Raw genomic sequence first — 21,836 nt, forward strand, 5'->3', positions numbered from 1 at the left:
CCATTAGTGAGATTTGATTGCAGCAGGGGGAGGACTGGCTGCTCAATGTTCCAGGGTTCCATTGTTTTAGATGTGACAGAGCAGAAGGGAATTAAAGGAGAAGGGGTGGCATTACTGCCAGGAAAAATGTCACAGCAGTGCTCAGTCAGAATGGACTGAAAAACTTGTCTAGTGAGGCACTATGGGTGAAACTAAGGATTAAAAAAGGTACGACCACGATAATGGGCTATATTACAGACCACCCAACAGTCCGAGGGATTTGGAGGAACAAATTTGTACAGAGATCGTGGAATGCTGCAAGAAACACAAGTTTGTTATAGTAAGTGATTTTAACTTTCCACATATTGACTGGGACGCCATACTGTAAAAGGACTAGATGGGATAGAGTTTGTCAAATGTGTTCAATAAAAGTTTCCTGAATCAGTATGTATAAGTCCCAATGAGAGAGTGTGCGATACTTGATCTGTTATGAGGGAATGTGACAAGGGCAGGTACAGAAGTTTGTGTGGGGGAACACCGCATCTAGTGATCATAATACCATTAATTTAAATGTAAATATGCAAAGTGGTAGGTCTGGTCCGCAGGTTGAGATTCTAAATTGGAGAAAGGTGAATTTTGATGATATCAGAAAGGATCTGGCAAGTGCAGATTGGGACAAGGTATTTTCTGGCAAAAGTGCATTTGGTAAGTTGGAATCTTTCAAAAGTGAAATTTTGAGAGAACAGAGCTTGCAAGTGCCTGATTTCAATACTTATAAAAGTTTGGATAGGTACATGCATGCTAGGGGTATGGAGGGATATGGTCACAATGCAGGTTGATAGAAGTTGCAGTTTAAATGGCTGGGCACAGACTAGATAGAACAAAGGGCCTGTTTCTGTGCTGTACTTTTCTATGGCTCTTTTACTTCACTCAAATTCACTTACCCCATCATTGAAATGTTCCCACAACCAATGGACTCACTTTCAAGGACTCTTCATTATATCTCAATACCATTGTCTATTTATTATTATTTATTCCTTTTGATTTGCAGTTTGTTGTCTTCTGCATTCAGAGTGAATGATCTAAATGACCAGTCTTTCACTGATTATGTTATTGTAATTATTCTATGGATTTATTGAGTACGCCCAAAAGAAAATGAATGGCAGGGTTGCATATGGTGACATACATGTTCCTTGAAAATAAAATTTACTTTGAACTTAAATAAGTAAAAGGACCTACAGCCAGTTATTATGTCCTTTACACTATAAAATGCGAGAAGTGTATTTCTACCCACACTAGACAAGTCAGGTGGTTGATGTAGTAATACAAGAGGTACAAGGTGGCAACTGGAGGAAGGTACTATTTAGAACCTACTCTAGTACTATCAACATGGTGACTTGACTGCACATTGTTTTAGAGTTACAGCAATGGAGAGAAGTAGTGTTTAACGCACAACAAATAAAAAGAAAACTGAAAGATGTCACATTATTAAGCCAGGAGAAAGTATTCAGAAATTACTGAACCATTCAAGATTCAGGCTGTGGCCCCAAAACGTGATCCCAATACCAATGCTACTTCCCCACTTCAATAAGTCATAGGCCAGGGACACAGATTGCATTTTTACAAGAGCATATTGAAAATCTCCTTGAATTTTTCTGTTATTCAGTTGGTATTTCTCATTAGGGTTAGGATGATCAATGTGGTCTGATTATTGGAGCCAAAATTGTAAGTAGGACCTCGGTATTGATGATGAAGACAACATTGCTAGTTGGCTAATCCTGCCACTGGATTAGAAGGAATCTGGAAGGCAGCAGTGGTGGTATGTTTCCTGTGCTCTATGTCTAAGCAGCATGAAAGTGGACAAGAAGCACAGTAGCCTAGCAGTTAATGTAATACTATTACAGCGCCAGTGATTCAGGTTCAAATCCCACTGCTGTCTGTAAAGAGTTTGAACATTCTTTCTGTGACCACACGCATTTCCTCCGGGTGCTCCAGTTTCTTCCCACATTCCCAATACGAATGGATTAGTAAGTTAATTAGTCATGTGGGTGTGTAACTGGGTGGCATGGCCCATTGGACCAGAAGGGCCTATTACTCAAATTAATAACCACTGGTCAGTGCATCATAAACATAGGACTCTGTTTGAGATTTTGATCTTCAAATACTGTTTTCTTCAGAAGCTAGAAGTTTCTGTTGATGACCAATGTCTCCCTTTGATTATTATTCCACTGATATTATTTTGGAAGAAACATTTAAAAATGCGTCAGCAGATTAGTCACAATTTTCTAAAGTGAGTCAAAGATATGGTTAAGTTCAGTGACATCAAAAACATCTCCCATGGCAAGTCACAACTTTCATTCCACAATGCAAGAAATGATTACAAATACTTACAGTCTAGAATGGTTTCATTTCATTTGCCTGATGAACAATTCCAGAATAAGAAAAACAGTAAAAAGAAAATGTAGAAATAATGCAAGTATAAACTTACACCCAGTTTTAAACCTCAACATTAATCTGGAAAGTTTGTGCTTGGAACACTTCCACTAGCATTGAACTTACACGTTACAGGATTAAAATGGAGCTTAACCACAAGTGAATAAATAAAGATGTATTTGAAATACATTTTTATTCAGTACGATGACCATCAAACTACAAACACCAGCTGACAAATACAAAAGCAAATTTGAACATAACAAACTGTGAGCCCTCAATGCTCTACTGGCAGAGGTTACAGAGGTGGTCACCATCACTAAGTAAACCTTAAGGTCGCCTCAGTTCACATAAATATTTACTCATTGATAACATCTTTACTTAATCACACCGTTAGCAAGATCAGCCAGGTTGGGGGGGGGGGGGGGGGATGCAGAAGTCAGTAGAAATGCAAACAACTCACACAAAATGCTGGAGGAACTCAGCAGCTCAAGCAGCATCTATGGAAAAGAGTACAGTCGACTTTTCAGGCTGAGACCTTTCAGCGGGACCTTGTTTTTTGGGAATATGGGTAATGCAGGCAAAGCCAGTGTTTATCGGGCAGTATCATTTCACCTAACAGTCTGATTGCTTATTGTGAGGTCTTGATAGGAGAAAGAATGTCAGCAACCATTGAAACCACGCAATGAATAAGAAAGGCAAGATCAAACAGATCGCACATTTTAAGGCTGCTGAGGTGGAAGCATTGCGTTGGTTCAGTGACAAGAGGGAGGAGCAACATGGTAAACATTCTGGTTCCATTTCTTGGTTCCTTGAGTTGCTGAAAGGGGCTGCGATGGCATCACTGGAATGATATTCACTGCCAGTGAGATGTCGGAGATCAGAGTGTGGTCAGGTGTCCCTGGTGACAATGTTCACCAGAAGGATGTCCAAATACTACTGCTATCAGACCATACAGATCAGTTAGAACAATACCTGGACTCACTGAGGAGCATACAGGGGGCACAGAGTGCTCAAGACAGGAGCTTCAAGGCTGAAGTTCACTCAGATGGATGTGTGACTGCAGGATTTGCTGGTAGCTTTTCCTTAACAAGTATAACACTTGGAGCATGACCTCAGGGGTAAAAACAACAGCAACCAGATCAATGGCACTACAGCTGGCTCTGTGATACAGCAGAGTACGTCAAGCACTAGGTGAGAAATATTGATCAGGGCAAAGATAGATATTTCTGTGGCCACAAGCAAGACTTCAGATGGATGTATTGTTGCCCTGGTGCCAGAGTAAAGGATATCTTTGAGTGTAAGGAAGGTCAAGCCAATGATTGCGTACAAATGCAGACAGAGCAAAGAGTTAATTGTACCATTCAAAATTCAAAAAGGCAAAGAATTCAGGACTGAAGGTGCAGTATTTAAATGCTCATAACATTTGGAATAAGGTGGACAAACTCCTGGTACAATTAGAGATTGGTCGGTATTACATTGTGGGCATAATCGCCATGGCTGAAAGAAAGCCAAAGTTGGGAGCTTAACATCAAAGGATATACTTTGTATTGAAAGACAGACAGGAAGGCATGGGCAGTGGTGTGGCTCTGATGGTAAGAGATAAAATTACATCTTTAGAAAGAGGAGACAAATGGTCAGAAAACATTGAATCTTTGTAGGTGGAGTTAAGAAACTATTATGCAATCATTAATAGGCTTCTAAGTAGTAGACAACGTATAGGGTTAAGAGGGCAAAAGGAGCTAGAAAAGGCATGTTATAAGGGTAATGTCACAACTATAAGGGGGAGCACACAATAATGGGAGCACACAAATCTTCACCTGTGAACATCTTCAGAACTACCATTTTAGAAAACAGGTGTCCCAGACTTGTGACCTGCATTAGCAGCATCCATTTACAGAGAGCTTCAGCCAGTCCTGCCAGCCTCCCATCTCTCCTTTCTTAACCTCATATCAAAGAGGTTTGATAAGCAACACAAAAAGCATGGGTGAATCTGTCTTTGTACAAAGGATGACAAACAAACTAGCTCCTTCAATGGGTGACTTTACTTTACTGAGGGTAATGGATAACGGGTTCCATCAAGACAGCTAAAACAGCTGGGTGACACAGCTCCCCTTCCGTAGTTTCCAAAACAACTGTTAGTGAGCAAGCAGCCACTTTCCTTGACTTACATTCATGCTCAAGAAGTGCCCCAAGATTGCTTGGGAAGTAAACAAACAGTATAGATGGGAAAATAGACTGTTGGGAAATAACTGAAACGTGAACTCTAATTACAAATCTGTAAAAGTCAATATTTTGAGGGTGCAGAGATTCTAGATTTGTTTTGGATCCTCTGTTGTATACTTGATATGATCCAAAACAAATCTAGAACCTGTTTGGTTAGTGATCCATCTCGAATGACAACATTTTACTCCTGTATTTCAAATTCGATCTCGATGCTCATACAAGGTTGGATCACCCTGGGCACCTAGCTGATTTGAAGAGCTTGAGTGTGGCTTCGGGCTGGGCTGGGGCCTTTCACAGCAGTGGTGCCTGGATCCTAGTGCAAGGTATAATCCCCTATTTAGACAACTTTAGGCCCAGATTGGAGGCAAGAACTGATTTTGCTCATTCTCCATGATGGTCACCTCTGGCAATGAGGCTATAATGACTGCCCTGGCTGCTGTGCTCCATGCCTGCTAATATGATGGACTGATAAGAAAGGGTATGGGCCTACTCTGGGATTTTTTTTCTTCGGCAGTTTAACAGGGACATGACTGCGCAAGCGCGTGTCAGTCGGACCATGAGGCAGCAGGAGAATTTAAAGGGAGTAGTTTGTGGAAGTCGGTCATTTTCTTCGGCAGTTTAACAGGGACATGACCGCGCAAGCGCATGAAAGTCGGACTGTGAGGCAGTGGGAGAACTTAAAGGGAGCAGTTAAGATGGAGTGGGCGACAGAGCAGAGAGGGACAGACTTTGTCCCGAGAGGCTTCAACGAGCTTCACTCCAAGTGAGGTAAGGCTGGGTAAGTTCCTTTAAAAGGAGAACGTTTCAGAAGTTGAGGCACGTATTGGGTAGGTCATGTCAGCTGAGATTGGCCCCGTGGTTTGTTCATCCTGCAGCATGTTGGAAATCAGGGATACTTCCAGTGTCCCTGACAACTATGTGTGCAGGAAGTGTGTCCAGCTGCAGCTTCTGGCAGACTGCATTGAGCGGCAGGAGCTGCGATTGGATTCATACTGGAGCATCCGTGACGCTGAGAAAGTCATGAATAGCACATTCAGTGAGTTGGCCACACCACAAGTAAAGGCTACATAGGCAGAAAGGGAATGGGTGGCCTCTAGACAGCATAGCAGTAGGCAGGAGTCCACTGAGGTCATCTCCCTCCTAAACAGATATACCGTTTTGGATACTGTTGGGGGAGATGTCTCATCAGGGGAAGGCAGCAGCAGCCAAGTTCATGGCGCCATGAGTGGCTCTGCAGCACATGAGGGAAGGAAAAGGAGTGGGAGAGCTCTAGTGATAGGGGATTCGATTGTAAGGGGAATAGATAGGCGTTTCTGCGGCCGCAAACGAGACTCCAGGATGGTATGTTGCCTCCCTGCTGCAAGGGTCAAGAATGTCTCTGAGTGGCTGCATGACATTCTGGAGTGGGAGGGTGAACAGCCAGTGGTCATGGTACACATAGATACCAACGATATAGGTAAAAAATGGGATGAGGTCCTACAAGGTGAATTTAGGGAGTTAGGAGATAAACTAAAAAGTAGGACCACAAAGGTAATAATCTCTGGATTACTACCAGTGCTACCTGCTAGTCAGGGTAGAAGTAGGAGGATATTTCAGATGAATACTTGGCTTGAAAAATGGTGCAAGGGGGAGGGATTCAAATTTCTGGGGCTTTGGAACCAGTTCTGGGGAAGGTGGGACCGGTAGAAACAGGACGGTCTGCACCTGGGCTGGACTGGAACCAATGTCCTAGGCGGAGCATTTGCTACTGCTGTTCAGGAGGATTTAAACTAATGTGGCAGGGGGATGGGAACAAGTGCAGAGAGACAGAGGGGTGTAAAATGAGGGTAGAAGCAAAAAGTAGTAAGGTGAAAAGTAAAAGTGGCAGGCAGGCAAATCCAGGGCAAAAATCAAAAAGAACCACTTTTCAACATAATTGTATAAGGGCTAACAGTGTTGTAAAAACAAGCCTGAATGCGAGGAGCATTCGTAATAAGGTGGATGAATTGAATGTGCAGATAGTTATTATTGAATATGATATAGTTGGGATCACAGAGACATGGCTCTAGGGTGACCAAGGATGGGAGCTCAACATCCAGGGATATTCAATATTCAGGAGGGATAGACAGGAAAGAAAAGGAGGTGGGGTAGTGCTGCTGGTTAGAGAGGTGATTAATGCAATAGAAAGGAAGGACATTAGCCTGGAGGATGTGGAATCGATATAGGTAGAGCTGCATAACACAAAGGGGCAGAAAACGCTGGTGGGAGTTGTGTACAGGCCACCTAACAGTAGTAGTGAGGTTGGGGATGGCATTAAACAGGAAATTAGAAATGCGTGCAATAAAGGAACAGTAGTTATAATGGGTGACTTCAATCTACATATAGATTGGGTGAACCAAATTGGTAAGGGTGCTGAGGAAGAGGATTTCTTGGAATGTACATGGGATGGTTTTCTGAACCAACATGTCGAGGAACCAACAAAAGAGCAGGCCATTCTAGATTGGGTATTGAGCAATGAGGAAGGGTTAGTTAGCAATCTTATCGTGCGAGGCCCCTTGGGTAAGAGTGACCATAATATGGTGGAATTCTTCATTAAGATGGAGAGTGACATAGTTAATTCAGAAACAAAGGTAACTTTGAAGGTATGAGACGCGAATTAGCTAAGATAGACTGGCAAATGATACTTAAAGGGTTGATGGTGGATATGCAATGGCAAGCATTTAAAGATCGCATGGATGAACTACAACAAGTGTTCATCCCAGTTTGGCAAAAGAATAAACCAGGGAAGGTAATGCACCCGTGGCTGACAAGGGAAATTAGGGATAGTATCAATTCCAAGGAAGAAACATACAAATTAGCCAGTAAAAGCGGCACACCTGAGGACTGGGAGAAATTCAGAGTCCAGCAAAGGAGGACAAAGGGCTTAATTAGGAAAGGGAAAAAAGATTATGACAGAAAGCTGGCAGGGAACATAAAAATGGACTGGAAAAGCTTTTATAGATATGTGAAAAGAAAAAGACAAATATAGGTCTCTTACAGTCAGAAACAGGTGAAGTGATCATGGGGAACAAGGACATGGCAGACCAATTGAATAACTACTTTGGTTCTGTCTTCACTGAGGAGGACATAAATAATCTTCCAGAAATAGTAGGGGACCGAGGGTCTAGTGAGATGGAGGAACTCAGGGAAATACATGTTAGTAGGAAAGTGGTGTTAGGTAAATTGAAGGCATTAAAGGCAGATAAATCCCCAGGGCCAGATGGTCTGCATCCCAGAGTGCTTAAGGAAGTAGCCCAAGAAATAGTGGATGCATTAGTGATAATTTTTGAAAACTCTTTAGATTCTGGATTATTTCCTGAGAATTGGAGGGTGGCTAATGTAACCCCACTTTTTAAAAAAGGGAGAGAAAACACAGGGAATTATAGACCGGTTAGTCTGACATCAGGGGTGGGGAAAATGCTAGAGTCGGTGATCAAATATGTGATATCAGCACATTTGGAAAGAGATGAAATCATCGGACAAAGTCAGCATGGATTTGTGAAAGGAAAATCATGTCTGACGAATCTTACAGAATTTTTTGAAGATGTAACCAGCAGAGTGGATAGGGGAGAGCCAGTGGATGTGGTATATTTAGATTTTCAAAAGGCTTTTGACAAGGTCCCACACAGGAGATTAGTGTGCAAACTTAAAGCACACAGTATTGGGGGTATGGTATTGATGTGGATAGAGAATTGGTTGGCAGACAGGAAGCAAAGAGTGGGAATAAATGGGACCTTTTCAGAATGGCAGGCAGAGACTAGTGGGGTACCGCAAGGCTCTGTGCTGGGACCCCAGTTGTTTACAATATATATTAATGATTTAGACGAGGGAATTAAATGCAGCATCTCCAAGTTTGCGAATGACACGAAGCTGGGCGGCAGTGTTAGCTGTGAGGAGGATGCTAAGAGGATGCAGGGTGACTTGGATAGGTTAGGTGAGTGGGCAAATTCATGGCAGATGCAATTTAATGTGGATAAATGTTAGGTTATCCACTTTGGTTGCAAGAACAGGAAAACAGATTATTATCTGAACGGAAAAGGGGAGGTGCAACGAGACCTAGGTGTCATTGTACACCAGTCATTGAAAGTGGGCATGCAGGTACAGCAGGAGATGAAAAAGGCAAATGGTATGTTGGCATTCATAGCAAGAGGATTCGAGTACAGGAGCAGGGAGGTTCTACTGCAGTTGTACAAGGCCTCGGTGAGACCACACCTGGAGTATGGTGTGCAGTTTTGGTCCCCTAATCTGAGGAAAGACATTCTTGCCATAGAGGGAGTACAAAGAAGGTTCACCAGATTGATTCCCGGGATGGCAGGACCTTCATTATGAAGAAAGACTGGCGTATACTCGCTGGACTAGGCTTATACTCACTGGAATTTAGAAGATTGAGGGGGGATCTTATTGAAACGTATAAAATTCTAAAGGGATTGGACAGGCTAGATGTAGGAAGATTGTTTCCGATGTTGGGGGAGTCCAGTACGAGGGGTCACAGTTTAAGGATAAAGGAGAAGCCTTTTAGGACCGAGATGAGGAAAAACCTCTTCCCACAGAGAGTGGTGAATCTGTGGAATTCTCTACCACAGGAAACAGTTGAGGCCAGTTCATTGGCTATATTTAAGAGCGAGTTAGATATGGCCCTTGTGGCTAAAGGGATCGGGGGTATGGAGAGAAAGCAGGTACAGGGTTCTGAGTTGGATGATCAGCCATGATCATACTGAATGGCAGTGCAAGCTCAAAGGGCCGAATGGCCTACTCCTGCACCTATTTTCTATGTTTCTATTCAGAATGCTGTTGTTTGCACGACTTGTATTTTTTTCTTTCTCTTGTGCATCGAGTGTTGGTCTTCTACTTTTATTCTTTTTTTCCTTAAATTGGGTTCTTCAGGGTTTCTTGTTTTGTGGCTACCTGTCAGCAAACAAATCTCAAGGTTGTATAATTTATACATTCATTAATAAAAAAAATAAATGTAAATATATTTGAATCTAATTGATGGTCTTATTATTCTTTAGTACTTGACTGTGCTACTCAATTGATCAGGAGCATTGACTCTAACATGGTTAATGTTTTTTTTGTGTGTAGGTCCTGGGTTCAGCTGGTGACATCTTTTACAGATACATCTTTCCTCATGTGCTTTGCTTATCCCTACTAAATCTCACTACAGGTACTTGTAATTTCACAGCTGCTGTTGACTTACCATCGCATCATTAAGCAATTAACCTTCAACATTAGGTCAGCCATTATATAATTGATAGTATATTTCATTTAGTAGTTAGAAACACTTGTTATTAGACAAAGGAATTTCAACAATATTTGAATCTGTCTTTCGTTAAAATGTCAAAAAGTACTGTCATTTACACTGGCTCCTTGTGTACTGTAACTCATTGGTGAATAATTAAAACTGCCTTCAACTACAGCTGTGTCAAGACTGGAGTTATTCATTGGTCTAGCTTAAGAAAATGGGAAAAACAAGTGAGGACAGAATACCCTCTCTTTGGCTGTTATGTTGGCATTGTTGTTGTAGCCATGATTATGTCATCCTGCCTTTAGATTACTGCTTCTCCTTTGGGATGTACATACCTTGGACCTTCCAAATTGCTCCCAGAAATTCTAGTCATTGCTGTTTTGCCATCATCCCTGCCAGTGTCCTTTTCCAATCAATTTTGACCAGCTCCTCTCTCATGCCTCTGCAAGTCCCTTTACTCAACTGTAATACTGATATGTCTGACATTATCTTCCCCCTTTCAAATTACAGGGTGAATTTTAGCATTTTATGGACACTGCATCCAAAGGGTTCCTTGATGTTAAGCTTTCTATTCAATTCCGGTTCATTCCACAATACCCAATCCAGATTAGCTGATCCTCTGGTGGACTCAACCAGAAGCTGCTCTAAAAAGCCATCTTGTAGGCATTCTAGAAATTTATTCCTCTTGGCATCCATCACCAACCTGATTTTCCCAATCTAGCTGCATATTTCCTACCCCATATCATCTCTTTCTAATAATTTGATTTCATTTTTTAACCAATAGAGCTATGCCATCCCCTCTGCCTACCTGCCTGTCCTTTTAGAAAAATAGAAAACCTACAGCACAATACAGGCCCTTCGGCCACAATGCTGTGCTGAACATGTACTTGCTTTAGAAATTACCTCAGGTTACCCATAGCCCTCTATTTTACTAAGCTCCATGTACCTATCCAAGAATCTCTTAGAAGACCCTATTGTACCCGCTTCCACCACAGTTGCTGGCAGCCCATTCCACACACTCTCCGTGTAAAAAATATTCCCCTGACGTCTCCTCTGTACCTATTTCCAAGCACCTTAAGACTGTGTCCTCTCTTGTTAGCCATTTCAGCCCTGGGCTAAAGCCTCTTGACTATCCACAGGATCAATGCCTCTTATCATCTTATAAACCTGCTATCAGGTCACCTCTCATCCTCCTTCGCTCCAAGGAGAAAAGACCAAGTTCACTCAACCTATTCTCATAAGGCATGCTCCCCAATCCAGGCAACGTCCTTGTAAATTTCCTCTGCACCCTGGCTTCCACATCCTTCCTGTAGTGAGGCAACCAAAACATAGCACAGTACTCCAAGTGGGGTCTGACCAGGGCTTTATATAGCTGCAACATTTCCTCTCTGATCTTGAACTCAATCCCACAGTTGATGAAGGCCAACACACCATATGCCTTCTTAACCACACAGTCAACCTGTGAAGCAGATTTGAGTGTCCTATGGACTCGGACCCCAAGATCCTTCTGATCCTCCACACTGCCAAGAGTCTTAACATTAATACTATATTCTGCCATCGTATTTGACCTATGGAAATGAATCACCTCACACTTATCTGGGTTGAACTCCATCTAGCACTTCTCAGCCCAGTTTTTTATCCTATCAGACTGTAACCTCTGATAGCCCTCCACTCTCCGTACAACACCCCCAAGTTTTGTATCATCACATTTTGATACAATGTGTATCCTTGGATGTTAAGCTCACAGCTATTATGTTCTTTCAACCACGACTCATATATGCCAAACTGTAACTGTGCTACAAGTTTAATCTATCTTATTCCTTATACCGCACACATTCAAATATAACACCTTCAGTTCTGTATTCACCCTTTTTGATTCTGTCAGTCTTTTTGCATTGCAACTCATCCTGCTGACTGCAATTTTGCACTATCAGCTTGTCCTTGCTAGCAGGCTCACGACATACTGCCTCTGTTTGTAATCCAATTATCTCATTTTCAACCCAATCACTCCGGTCCCCTTTCCCTGCCAAATTTGTTTAAACCCTCCTAAACAGCTCTAGCAAACTTACCTGCAAGGATATTGGCCCCACTTGGGTTCAGGTGTAACCCATCCCTTTTGTACAGGTTGTACCTTTCCCAAAAGAGGACCCAATAATCCATAAATTTGAAACCTTATCCCCTGCACCAGTTCCTCAGCCACATATTCATCTGCCAAATCATCCCATTCTTGCCCTCACTGGCACGTGGCATAGGTAGCAAACCAGAGATTACCATCCTGGAGGTCCAGCTTTTCAGCTTTCTACCTAGCTCCTCAAATTCTCTCTTCAGGATCACCTCACCTTTCCTACCCATATCATTGTTGCCAATATGTACCAAGACTTCTGGCTGCTCATCCTCCCCACTTAGAATGTTGTGGACCCAATCTAAGACATCCCTGACATCAGCAACTGGGAAACAACATACCATCATCTGCACCCACAGAATCTCTTCTCTGTTCCTCTGACTGTGGAATCTCCTATCACCTGTCTTCTCTTCTGAGCCACTGCACCAGACTCAGCGCCAGAGACCTGGTCATTGCAGCTTCCCCCCACCCCCTACTAGGTCATTCCCCCTCAACAGTATCCAAAGTGGTATACTTATCATTGAGGTGAATGGCCTCAGGGGTATTCTGCATTGGCTGCCCATTTCCCTTCCTTCTGACAGTCACTCATTACCTGCCTCCTGCAACCTAGGGGTGACTACCTATCTACCTATAGATAGAGGTATCTATCTCTACCTATAGAGAGGATAGACTACCTCTCTATCACCTCATGTCCCGTATGAGCCGAAGGTCATCAAGCTACAGCTCGGTGCTTATTTTATTTAAAAAGAGAAGTTCTGAGAAGAGATAATCATAACCAAGTGAACAATCTGCAGTGGAGTGGAATAATGATAATATATGAATGCTGGATGTTGCAGGTTTCGTGGACTGAATGATTCTCTTTCTGGACAGGATATTTTTTCAACAAAGTAAGAAAATCACTAACATCACAAAAGGTTGCATTTTCAATTTGGTGGATTGTTCTTAGCCTGTTAGAACAAATTGAAAAGACCTGCTACTTTTTGTTTGTTTAATGTCTGTTGCATAACTCAGCCAAGTTTGTTTCAGAGAATTATTTATTTTAAATGTAACTAACTTCAAGGTTAAAATCAAAATAACTTTGTTATCTGTAACAAATTTTATCAGTGTTCACCCAGCAATACCTGAAAACATGAGATTCAAAACAATTTTTTACTGACCAAGATTGTCCTTCCAATGACTTTACACAGATAAATTTTCCATCGAAGGAAAACTGAACTACCGAGCCTTGAGTTCAATGCTGACTGACAACTCCTGCAATGCCGCTGGTACCGAACTGTATCGGTCTTTGCTGTTCCTTTGAATTTAGCAGATGCATGGAAAGAGAGAGCTTGCTACATGGGCAACGGCTTGCTCTCCATATCATACTGCCCAGACTTGCATACCTAGACAGCTAGGTCAAAACATCCATGGTCAGCTCTGACCAATGGAGGCCCTCAAGCCTTGTTACATTTATTGCCTCCGATCAGAGCAAGCATTTCCTGCGCAATCATTCCCTGAATTAAAAAATACTCCTGATAGAAAATTGCAGAGCATATCACATAGCATTTATCCTCTGAAAAGCTGCCTCATCATAAATACTTAATATTATTTCTGAACAATCCAGAATCAGGAAAAAAATAAACATTGCAGTTCCATGTCAGTATTCAAAACCATACTTTCAATCCTTGTAGAAACTATTTCATTCCTAGATATCTCTATAATATCTTCCTGTAGTCTTATAGTTTATCAGTATATCTAGTATATCAGTCCTTCTACATTAGTCCCAATCTTAACTCTTACCTGAAGTCAAAGGCTTTTATCTTGTATTTAATCAATGCATGTGGCCCCCTCTGATGTTGTACTGAACAATTTTGTACTTCAAAAATCGCACAAGCAGGATCCTATAGAAAGGACTAGGACTCACTGCTTATTGATTATGTATTCATTTACTATACACAAACAAACATGGAGCCACAGTGTTCTACTTAAAGCTCTGTGCAAGACTTTAAGGCAATATTCAAAGCTTCTCAAATCCAGTGTACTACTATGTCTTCTTTCAATCTCCTTCAGTGCATTCATCAATCTCCCTAATGAGTAAGCAACAATAAGGTCAAGTTGTTCAACTTGGCCCCTCTGCATAATTTTAGACATACCAAGAGTACATGTTTTACAGGGAACTATTATTTACATCCTGCAATTATTTTCAGCCTCCTTTAATTACTTAGTTCACTAAAATTCACTTACAGTCCCTTGTGTTTCTCATCAGCCAGGATCTGGTCATTTGTCTTCAACCCATACCTTTAAATCAGAACAAAAATATAATTTAGTACTAGAGAAAGCAGAATACAGCTGCTTCTCAAGAAAAATAACAGTTAAAAAGTTCATGAAATGGAGCAATCAGAATTTGTCCAGCAGTTTGTATTTGAAGGAATGGCTTTGTTTTTCCACTCTCACAGATATAGATTGTCTGTTTCTGGTAGGGCAGGTATTTATCACTGCAAAGTGAGAGGTCTTTCAGCCTCCAGGTCCTGTAGGGTTTTATTTTGAAAGAGATGCAATTAGTTTTCCTTTCCCGTGCTCTTGTTACCTCCCATAGCTCCGAACACATTTCTTCCAAATGCTCCCTAGGAAGCTTCATTCACCTTTTTGTTATGTGACCCCCCTTTTTACTCCCTCCATCAACGTTCCAGTACAAAAACACTTACATATACTGATTAGACTCAAAATTATCTTACAGAAAGATACCCGAGACTCGGTGGAATGTCCAGCTCTCCAATTCTCCCACACTATATCAAATGCAGATATATACCTGGGTTGTGCAGGAGATCCATTTCTGAGAATGGTCCATAAGCTAATGTTTCCATTAAGTCAGAAACAAATCATTTCAATGTGGGTTGATGAACATGAAAGAAATTTTTTTTACCATCTTCCCACATGTAGCTACGATGGTACAAATCAGAATGTTCCACATCAAATGGTTTCACACTGTGAACAGTCAGCCTGCATTCTTAAAGACATTTGTGTCCAACTAATTACCATGGGAAGGTTACAGTTTTTACTTGAAGACCAGCTGTCTTTTGAATTAATCAGCCACTACTCCATTTGCAGAACTCATGCACATCACATTCAAATTTAGTCATGGTGCCAGATATTGGAGGGTTGTGATGCGACGTTGGACAAGACCTGGCAAGTGACTGCATTACATTTTAACCACTCTGTGCCAATGACAGAAAGATGGTGGATGATGAAGCACTTTTTAACATAGATGGTGTCAACGTTAGACCATTAAGACCAAAATATTCAGAAGCAGAATTAGTCCATGTTGACTCATTTAGTCTGCTCCACTATTCAATCATAGCTGATTTTTTTTTTCAACTACATTCTTCTGCCTTCTCCCATAACCCTTTATCCCCTTACTGATCATACCTGCCTTATATACACCCAGAGACTTGGCCTCCATAGCCCAATGTGGGAACAAAATTTCTGAGTGAAGAAATTCCTCATCTCAGTTTTAAAGAGACCCCTGCTCTTCTGAGGCTATTCTCTTACCCTAGACTCTCCTATTAATGGAAACATCCTCTTCACATTTTCTTTATCCAGACCTTCCAGTATTTGGGAGGTTTCAGTGAAATCCCCATCACCATTATTAAGTCCTTTGAGTACAGGCTCAAAAACACAAAACACTCCTTGCGTATTAAGTCTGTCATTCCTGGGATTATTGTTATGAATTCCTTTGAACCATCTCAAACAACAGCACATCCTTCCTTAGATTCAAAACCCAAAATTGCTCGCAATATTTCTGATGCAGTCTGAACAATACCTTATAAAGCATCAGAGGTACATCCTTGCTTTTACTGTATGTTCTAGTTTTCATGAAATAAATGCCAACATTGTGTTTTTTCAGACAGCTTGTTTTTGACTTGTTGCAACTGTACTCACCCAAAAAGCGATAATCATCAGCCTAAAACATACCCAGCAAGTAACAGAAAGATTCAGCGTTTCAGCAGGTGAAACACTTTCTGGGACCTTATATTTCCCACAGATCAGTAGCAATGGGAAGACTGTTCCACATTGCTCAGTTTAAATCCTCACTTAAAAATGCCAACTGAAATGTGAATAAATCCCTAAGGAAATTGACACCAAACAGGCTGTCAATCCTCAATTTGCTTCCAGCTCAATTAGAGTGATATTAGTGCCAGTTTCAAATTTAACCATGAGTCCAAAGTTCTAATAGGGTTGCAACTACCTCATGAAAGCAAAGTCAAGAAAAATTCATAATGGCTTCGAAGACATTAAGAGAGCAAACTTACTGGAAAGTAAAGAAATTTATGCACCTCCTCCCCCTGGGCTCTTCCATTCCCCATGCTGGATCATCTTACATCTTCTCTTTTCAAAGTTCAAATTAGATTTATTATCAAACCAACTACATGTCACCACATAAAACTCTGATGGGGTCGAGTGAAGTTAGGTTCTCAGGTTCATGAGCCTGATAATTAAGGTATAATAACTGTTCCTTAACAAACTGGTGTAAGTCTTAAGGCTCCTGTACCTTCTACTTGATAGCAGCAGCAAGATGAGAGAGAGCATGACCTGGTTGGTGGAGGACATTGATTTCATATATTGTTTTATTACAATTTTAAAAGGAAGATTAATATTGGTTATCTAATTATTTAAAGTAAACAATTCACTCTTAGGTAAATTCAATTTATATTCTGAAAACTGACTAAAATTAGTCAGTAAAAGAAACAGAGGGTAAATAAGTTGTAACATTAGATATAAAAAGTTGGCTTTCAATTGGATACGTTATAAGATCATATTTAGTTTTAATTTTAATACATCTTTTGTATAGTTCAGGGTCTGGTGCCAAAGCATATTTCTAGGGTAATTGTTTTAACTGATTAACTAAATCAGTTCTCTCTTTATTAGCTTTTTTCTTAATATATGCAGTATAGGAGATCATTTGTCCTCTAATATATGCCTTAAAAGCATCCCAAATGACAAGACCAGAAGTCTCTTCCAATGTATTTTCTTCAAAAGAAAAAAGTAATTTGATTCTCCAAAAATTTTAGAAAATCCTTTTCAGATAACAAAGTTAAATTAAAACACCAGGATCTGTTCATGTGAGTGAAACCAGGAAGATTTAAAGATAGAAATACAGGAAAATGGTCGGATTCAGATATTTCTTTATATTCAATGGATTGAACTGATGGAATCATTTGACTATCAATAAAAAAATAATCAATCCTGGTATAGGAATGATGGACATGAGAGAAGAATGAATACTCCCTTTCTGCTGGGTGAAAAAAACCCCACCACACATCAATAATATCACACTTCATTAGAAAGGACTGAATAAATAAAGCTGACTTATTAGGTGTGGCTGATTTAAGAGAAGAACAATCTAATACTGGTCTCCCATCACTAAAGAATAAAAACTCAAATCTGGCAGGAATGAAAATAAACGCTCAAAAAATCATGGGTCATCCAAATTGGGAGCGCACACATTATCAAATACAATTAATTTATAATCTACTTCCCCTGACACTGTGACTACTCACCCATTAGGGTCAAAGACAACTTTATGTTGAACAAAAGAAATTGTATTATCTATAAAAATCGAGACCCATCGAGATTTTGCTCTGAATGAGGAATGAAATTGTAGACCCCTCCACCAATTAAAAAGGCATACGTTGTCACAACTACGTACATGCGTTTCTTGTAGAAAAATAATGGGCGTCCTTAACTTTTTAATACAAGCAAAAATCTTATTCCATTTCACAGGATGATTTAACCATTTCACATTAAAACTTAAGTAAATTAATATTTTGATCCATTATAAATTCTAATTAACAGAAGAGTGAAAAGTTCTGACCATAAAATTATTAGAACTAGAGAACAAACCATAAAATAAGGTACTCAAACAGAAAATCTGGATGGTAGCCCAACCCAGCTTCCAGAGAAAAAAAGAAAAAAAGAGCTACTTAATGAATATTTTGCTTCCGTATTCATTACAGAAAAGAATCTTGGCAATTATAGTAACAACTTGCAGCAGATTGAAAAGCTTGAGCATGTAGATATTAAGAACGAGGATGCACTATATCTTTTAGAAAGCATCAAGTTGGTTAAGTCTCTGGGACCAGACGAGATGTACCCCAGGCTACTGTAGGACGTGAGGGAGGAGATTGTTGAGCCTCTGGCGATGATCTTTGCATCATCAATGGGGACAGGAGAGGTTCCAGAGGATTGGAGAGTTGTGGATGTTGTTCGCTCATTCAAGAAAGCGAGTAGAGATAGCCCAGGAAATTATAGACCAGTGATTCTTACTTCAGTGGTTGGTAAGTTGATGGAAAAGACCTTGAGAGGCAAGATTTATGAACATTTGGAGAGGCATAATATAATTAGGTATAGTCAACATGCATTATTCAAAGGCAGGTTGTGCCTTACGAGCCTGATTGAATTTTCTGAGGATGTGACTAAACACATTGATGAAGATAGAGCAGTAGATGTAGTGTATATGGATTTCAGCAAGGCATTTGATAGGGTACCTCCATGCAAGGCTTACTGAGAAAGTAAGGAGGCATGGGATCCAATAGGACCTTGCTTTGTGGATCCAGAATTGGCTTGCCTACAGAAGGCAAAGAGTGGTTGTAGACGGGTCATTTTCTGGTTGCAGGTCAGTGACCAGTGGTGTGCCTCAGGGATCTGTTCTGAGACCCCCTCTCTTCGTGATGTTTAGAAATGACGTAGATGAGGAAGTGGAAGGATGGGTTAGTAAATTTGCTGATAACACAAAGGTTGGGGGGTCTTGTGGATAGTATGGAGAGCTATCAGAGGTTACTATGGGACATCAATAGGATGCAAAACTGGGCTGAGAATTGGCAGAGGGAATTCAACCCAGATAAGTGTGAGGTAGCTCATTTTGGTAGGTCAAATATGATGGCAGAATATAGTATTAATGGTAAGTCTCTTGGCAGTGTGGAGGATCAGAGGGATCTTGGGGTCCAAGTTCATAGGACACTCAAAGCTGCTGCACAGGTTGACTCTGTGGTTAAGAAGACATACAACGCATTGGCCTTCATCAATCTGGAATTGAATTTAGGAGCTGAGAGGTAATGTTGCAGCTGTGTAGGACCCTGGTCAGACCCCACTTGGAGTACTGTGCTCAGTTCTGATCACCTCATTACAGGAAGGATGTGGAAGCCACAGAAAGTGCACAGAGCAGATTTACAAGGATGTTGCCTGGATTGGGGAGCATGCCTTACGAGAATAGGTTGAGTGTAACCATATAATAACAGCACGGAAACAGGCCATCTCGGCCCTTATAGTCCATGCCGAATACTTACTCTCACCTGGTCCCACCAACCTGCACTCAGGCCATAACCCTCTATTCCTTTCCTGTCCATATACCTATCGAATTTTGCTTTAAATGACAATATCGATTCTGACTCTACCACTTCCACTGGAAGTTCATTCCACACAGCTACCACTCTCTGAGTAAAGAAGTTCCCCCTCATGTTACCCCTAAACTTTTGCCCCTTAACTCTCAACTCATGTCCTCTTCTTTGAATGTCCCCTACTCTCAATGGAAAAAGCCTATCCACGTCAACTCTATCTATCCCCCCTCATAAGTTTAAATACCTCTATCAAGTCCACCCACAACCTTATAACGTTCCAAAGAATAAAGACCTAACCTGTTCAACCTTTCTCTGTAACTTAGGTGCTGAAACTCAGGTAACATCCTAGTAAATCTCCACTGTACTCTCTCTATTTTGTTGACATTTTTCCTATAATTCAATGACCAGAACTGTACACAATACTCCAAATTTGGCCTCAACAATGCCTTGTACAATTTTAACATTACATCCCAACTCCTATACTCAATGCTCTGATTTATAAAGGCCAGCATACCAAAAGCTTTCTTCACCACTCTATCCACATGAGATTCCACCTTCAGGGAACTATGCACCATTATTCCTAGATCACTTTGTTCTACAGCATTCCTCAATGCTGTACCATTTACCATGTATGTTCTATTTTGATTATTCCTACCAAAATGTAGCACCTCACACTTATCAGCATTAAACTCCACCTGCCTTCGTTCAGCCCACTCTGCTAACTGGCCTAAATCTCTCTGCAAGCTTTGAAAACCTACTTCATTATCCACAACTCCACCTATCTTAGTATCATCTGCATACTTACTAATCCAATTTACCACCTCATCATCCAGATCATTAATGTATATGACAAACAACATTGGACCCAGTACAGATCCCTGAGGCACACCACTAATCACCGGCCTCCAACCTGACAAACAGTTATCCACCACTACTCTCTGGCATCTCCCATCCAGCCACTGTTGAATCCATTTTACTACTTCAATATTAATACCTAACGATTGAACCTTCCTAACTAACCTTCTGTGTGGAACCTTGCCAAAGGCCTTATTGAAGTCCATATGGACAACATCCACTGCTTTACGCTCATCAACTTTCCTAGTAACCTCTTCAAAAAATTCAATAATATTTGTCAAACATGACCTTCCATGCACAAATCCATGTTGACTGTTCCTAATCAGACCCTGTCTATCCAGATAATTATATATACCATCTCTAAGAATAATTTCCATTAACTTACCCACCACTGACGTCAAACTTACAGGCCGATAATTGCTAGGTTTACTCTTAGAACTCCTTTTAAACAATGGAACCACATGAGCAATATGCCAATCCTCCGGCACCATCCCCGTTTCTAATGACATTTGAAATATTTCTGTCAGAGCCACTGCTATTTCTACACTAACTTCCCTCAAGGTCCTAGGGAATATCCTATCAGGACTCGGAGACTTATCTACTTCTATATTCTTTAAAAGCGCCAGAAGTTCCTCTTCTTTAATCATCATGGTTTCCATAACAACCCTACTTCTTTCCCTTACCTTACACAATTTAATATCCTTCTTCTTAGTGAATACCGAAGAATTTGTTCAAAATCTCTCCCATCTCTTTTGGCTTCACACATAGCTGTCCACTCTGATTCTCTAAGGGACCAATTTTATCCCTCACTATCCTTTTGCTATTAATATAACTGTAGAAACCCTTGGATTTATTTTAACCTTACTTGCCAAAGCAACCTCTTATCTTCTTTTAGCTTTTCTAATTTCTTTCTTAAGATTGCCTTTTCTCCTTGGAGCGACAGAGGATGAGAGGTGACCTGATAGAGGTGTATAAGATGATGAGAGGCACTCATTGTGTGGATAGTCAGAAGCTTTTTTCCCAGGGCTGAAATGGCTAGCATGAGAGGGCACAGTTTTAAGGTGCTTGGAATTAAGTACAGAGGAGATGTCAGGGATTTATCGCTTCTTTCAAAAGAGTGAATCTGCCTCTCACAAGACCTTATTGACTATCCTTAATCACACAATGCTTGCAAACTATGACTCTAAGAATCCTCTCCAATAATTTGCCCAATATTGACTCACGGGTCTATAAGTCCTAGTATTATCCCTAACACCTTTCTTGAACAAATGAATAACATTTGCCAACCTACAATCTTTGGGTACTATTTTCAAGGCCAGTGAGTGCATCAAGATCATTGCAATAGCAGAGCAATCTCTTCCCTCACTTCCCATTACCTGGAATACATCCTGTCTGGCCCCGGGGTCTTATCTTACCTAATGTCTTTCAAATGTTCCAGACAACCTCGTTCTTAAACTCAATACATTAGCCTCTTCCACACTGATCTCACAGCTATCAAGTCCCTTTAACTCAGGGGGTCACAAATGTTTAATGCCATGGAGCCTTACTGAAGGGTCTGTGAATCCCAATTTGGGGCCCCTTGCTCTGAGTG

The 21,836-nt window shown here is 40.9% G+C and overlaps 1 protein-coding gene across 3 annotated transcripts in view; it reads right to left on the bottom strand.

The window, feature by feature from the left end:
• The window catches only part of LOC132379180 (adenosine kinase-like), a 298,065-nt gene that overhangs the window by 245,448 nt on the left and 30,781 nt on the right, over positions 1–21,836 (bottom strand). For all 3 annotated transcript variants that reach the window (XM_059946851.1, XM_059946849.1, XM_059946850.1), the window contains exon 3: positions 14,241–14,294. In XM_059946851.1, the coding sequence (XP_059802834.1) occupies positions 14,241–14,294 (54 nt within the window). The remainder of the gene's footprint in view (positions 1–14,240; positions 14,295–21,836) is intronic.

This window comes from Hypanus sabinus, chromosome 21 (genome assembly GCF_030144855.1).
Source record: "Hypanus sabinus isolate sHypSab1 chromosome 21, sHypSab1.hap1, whole genome shotgun sequence".
NCBI lineage: Eukaryota > Metazoa > Chordata > Chondrichthyes > Myliobatiformes > Dasyatidae > Hypanus > Hypanus sabinus.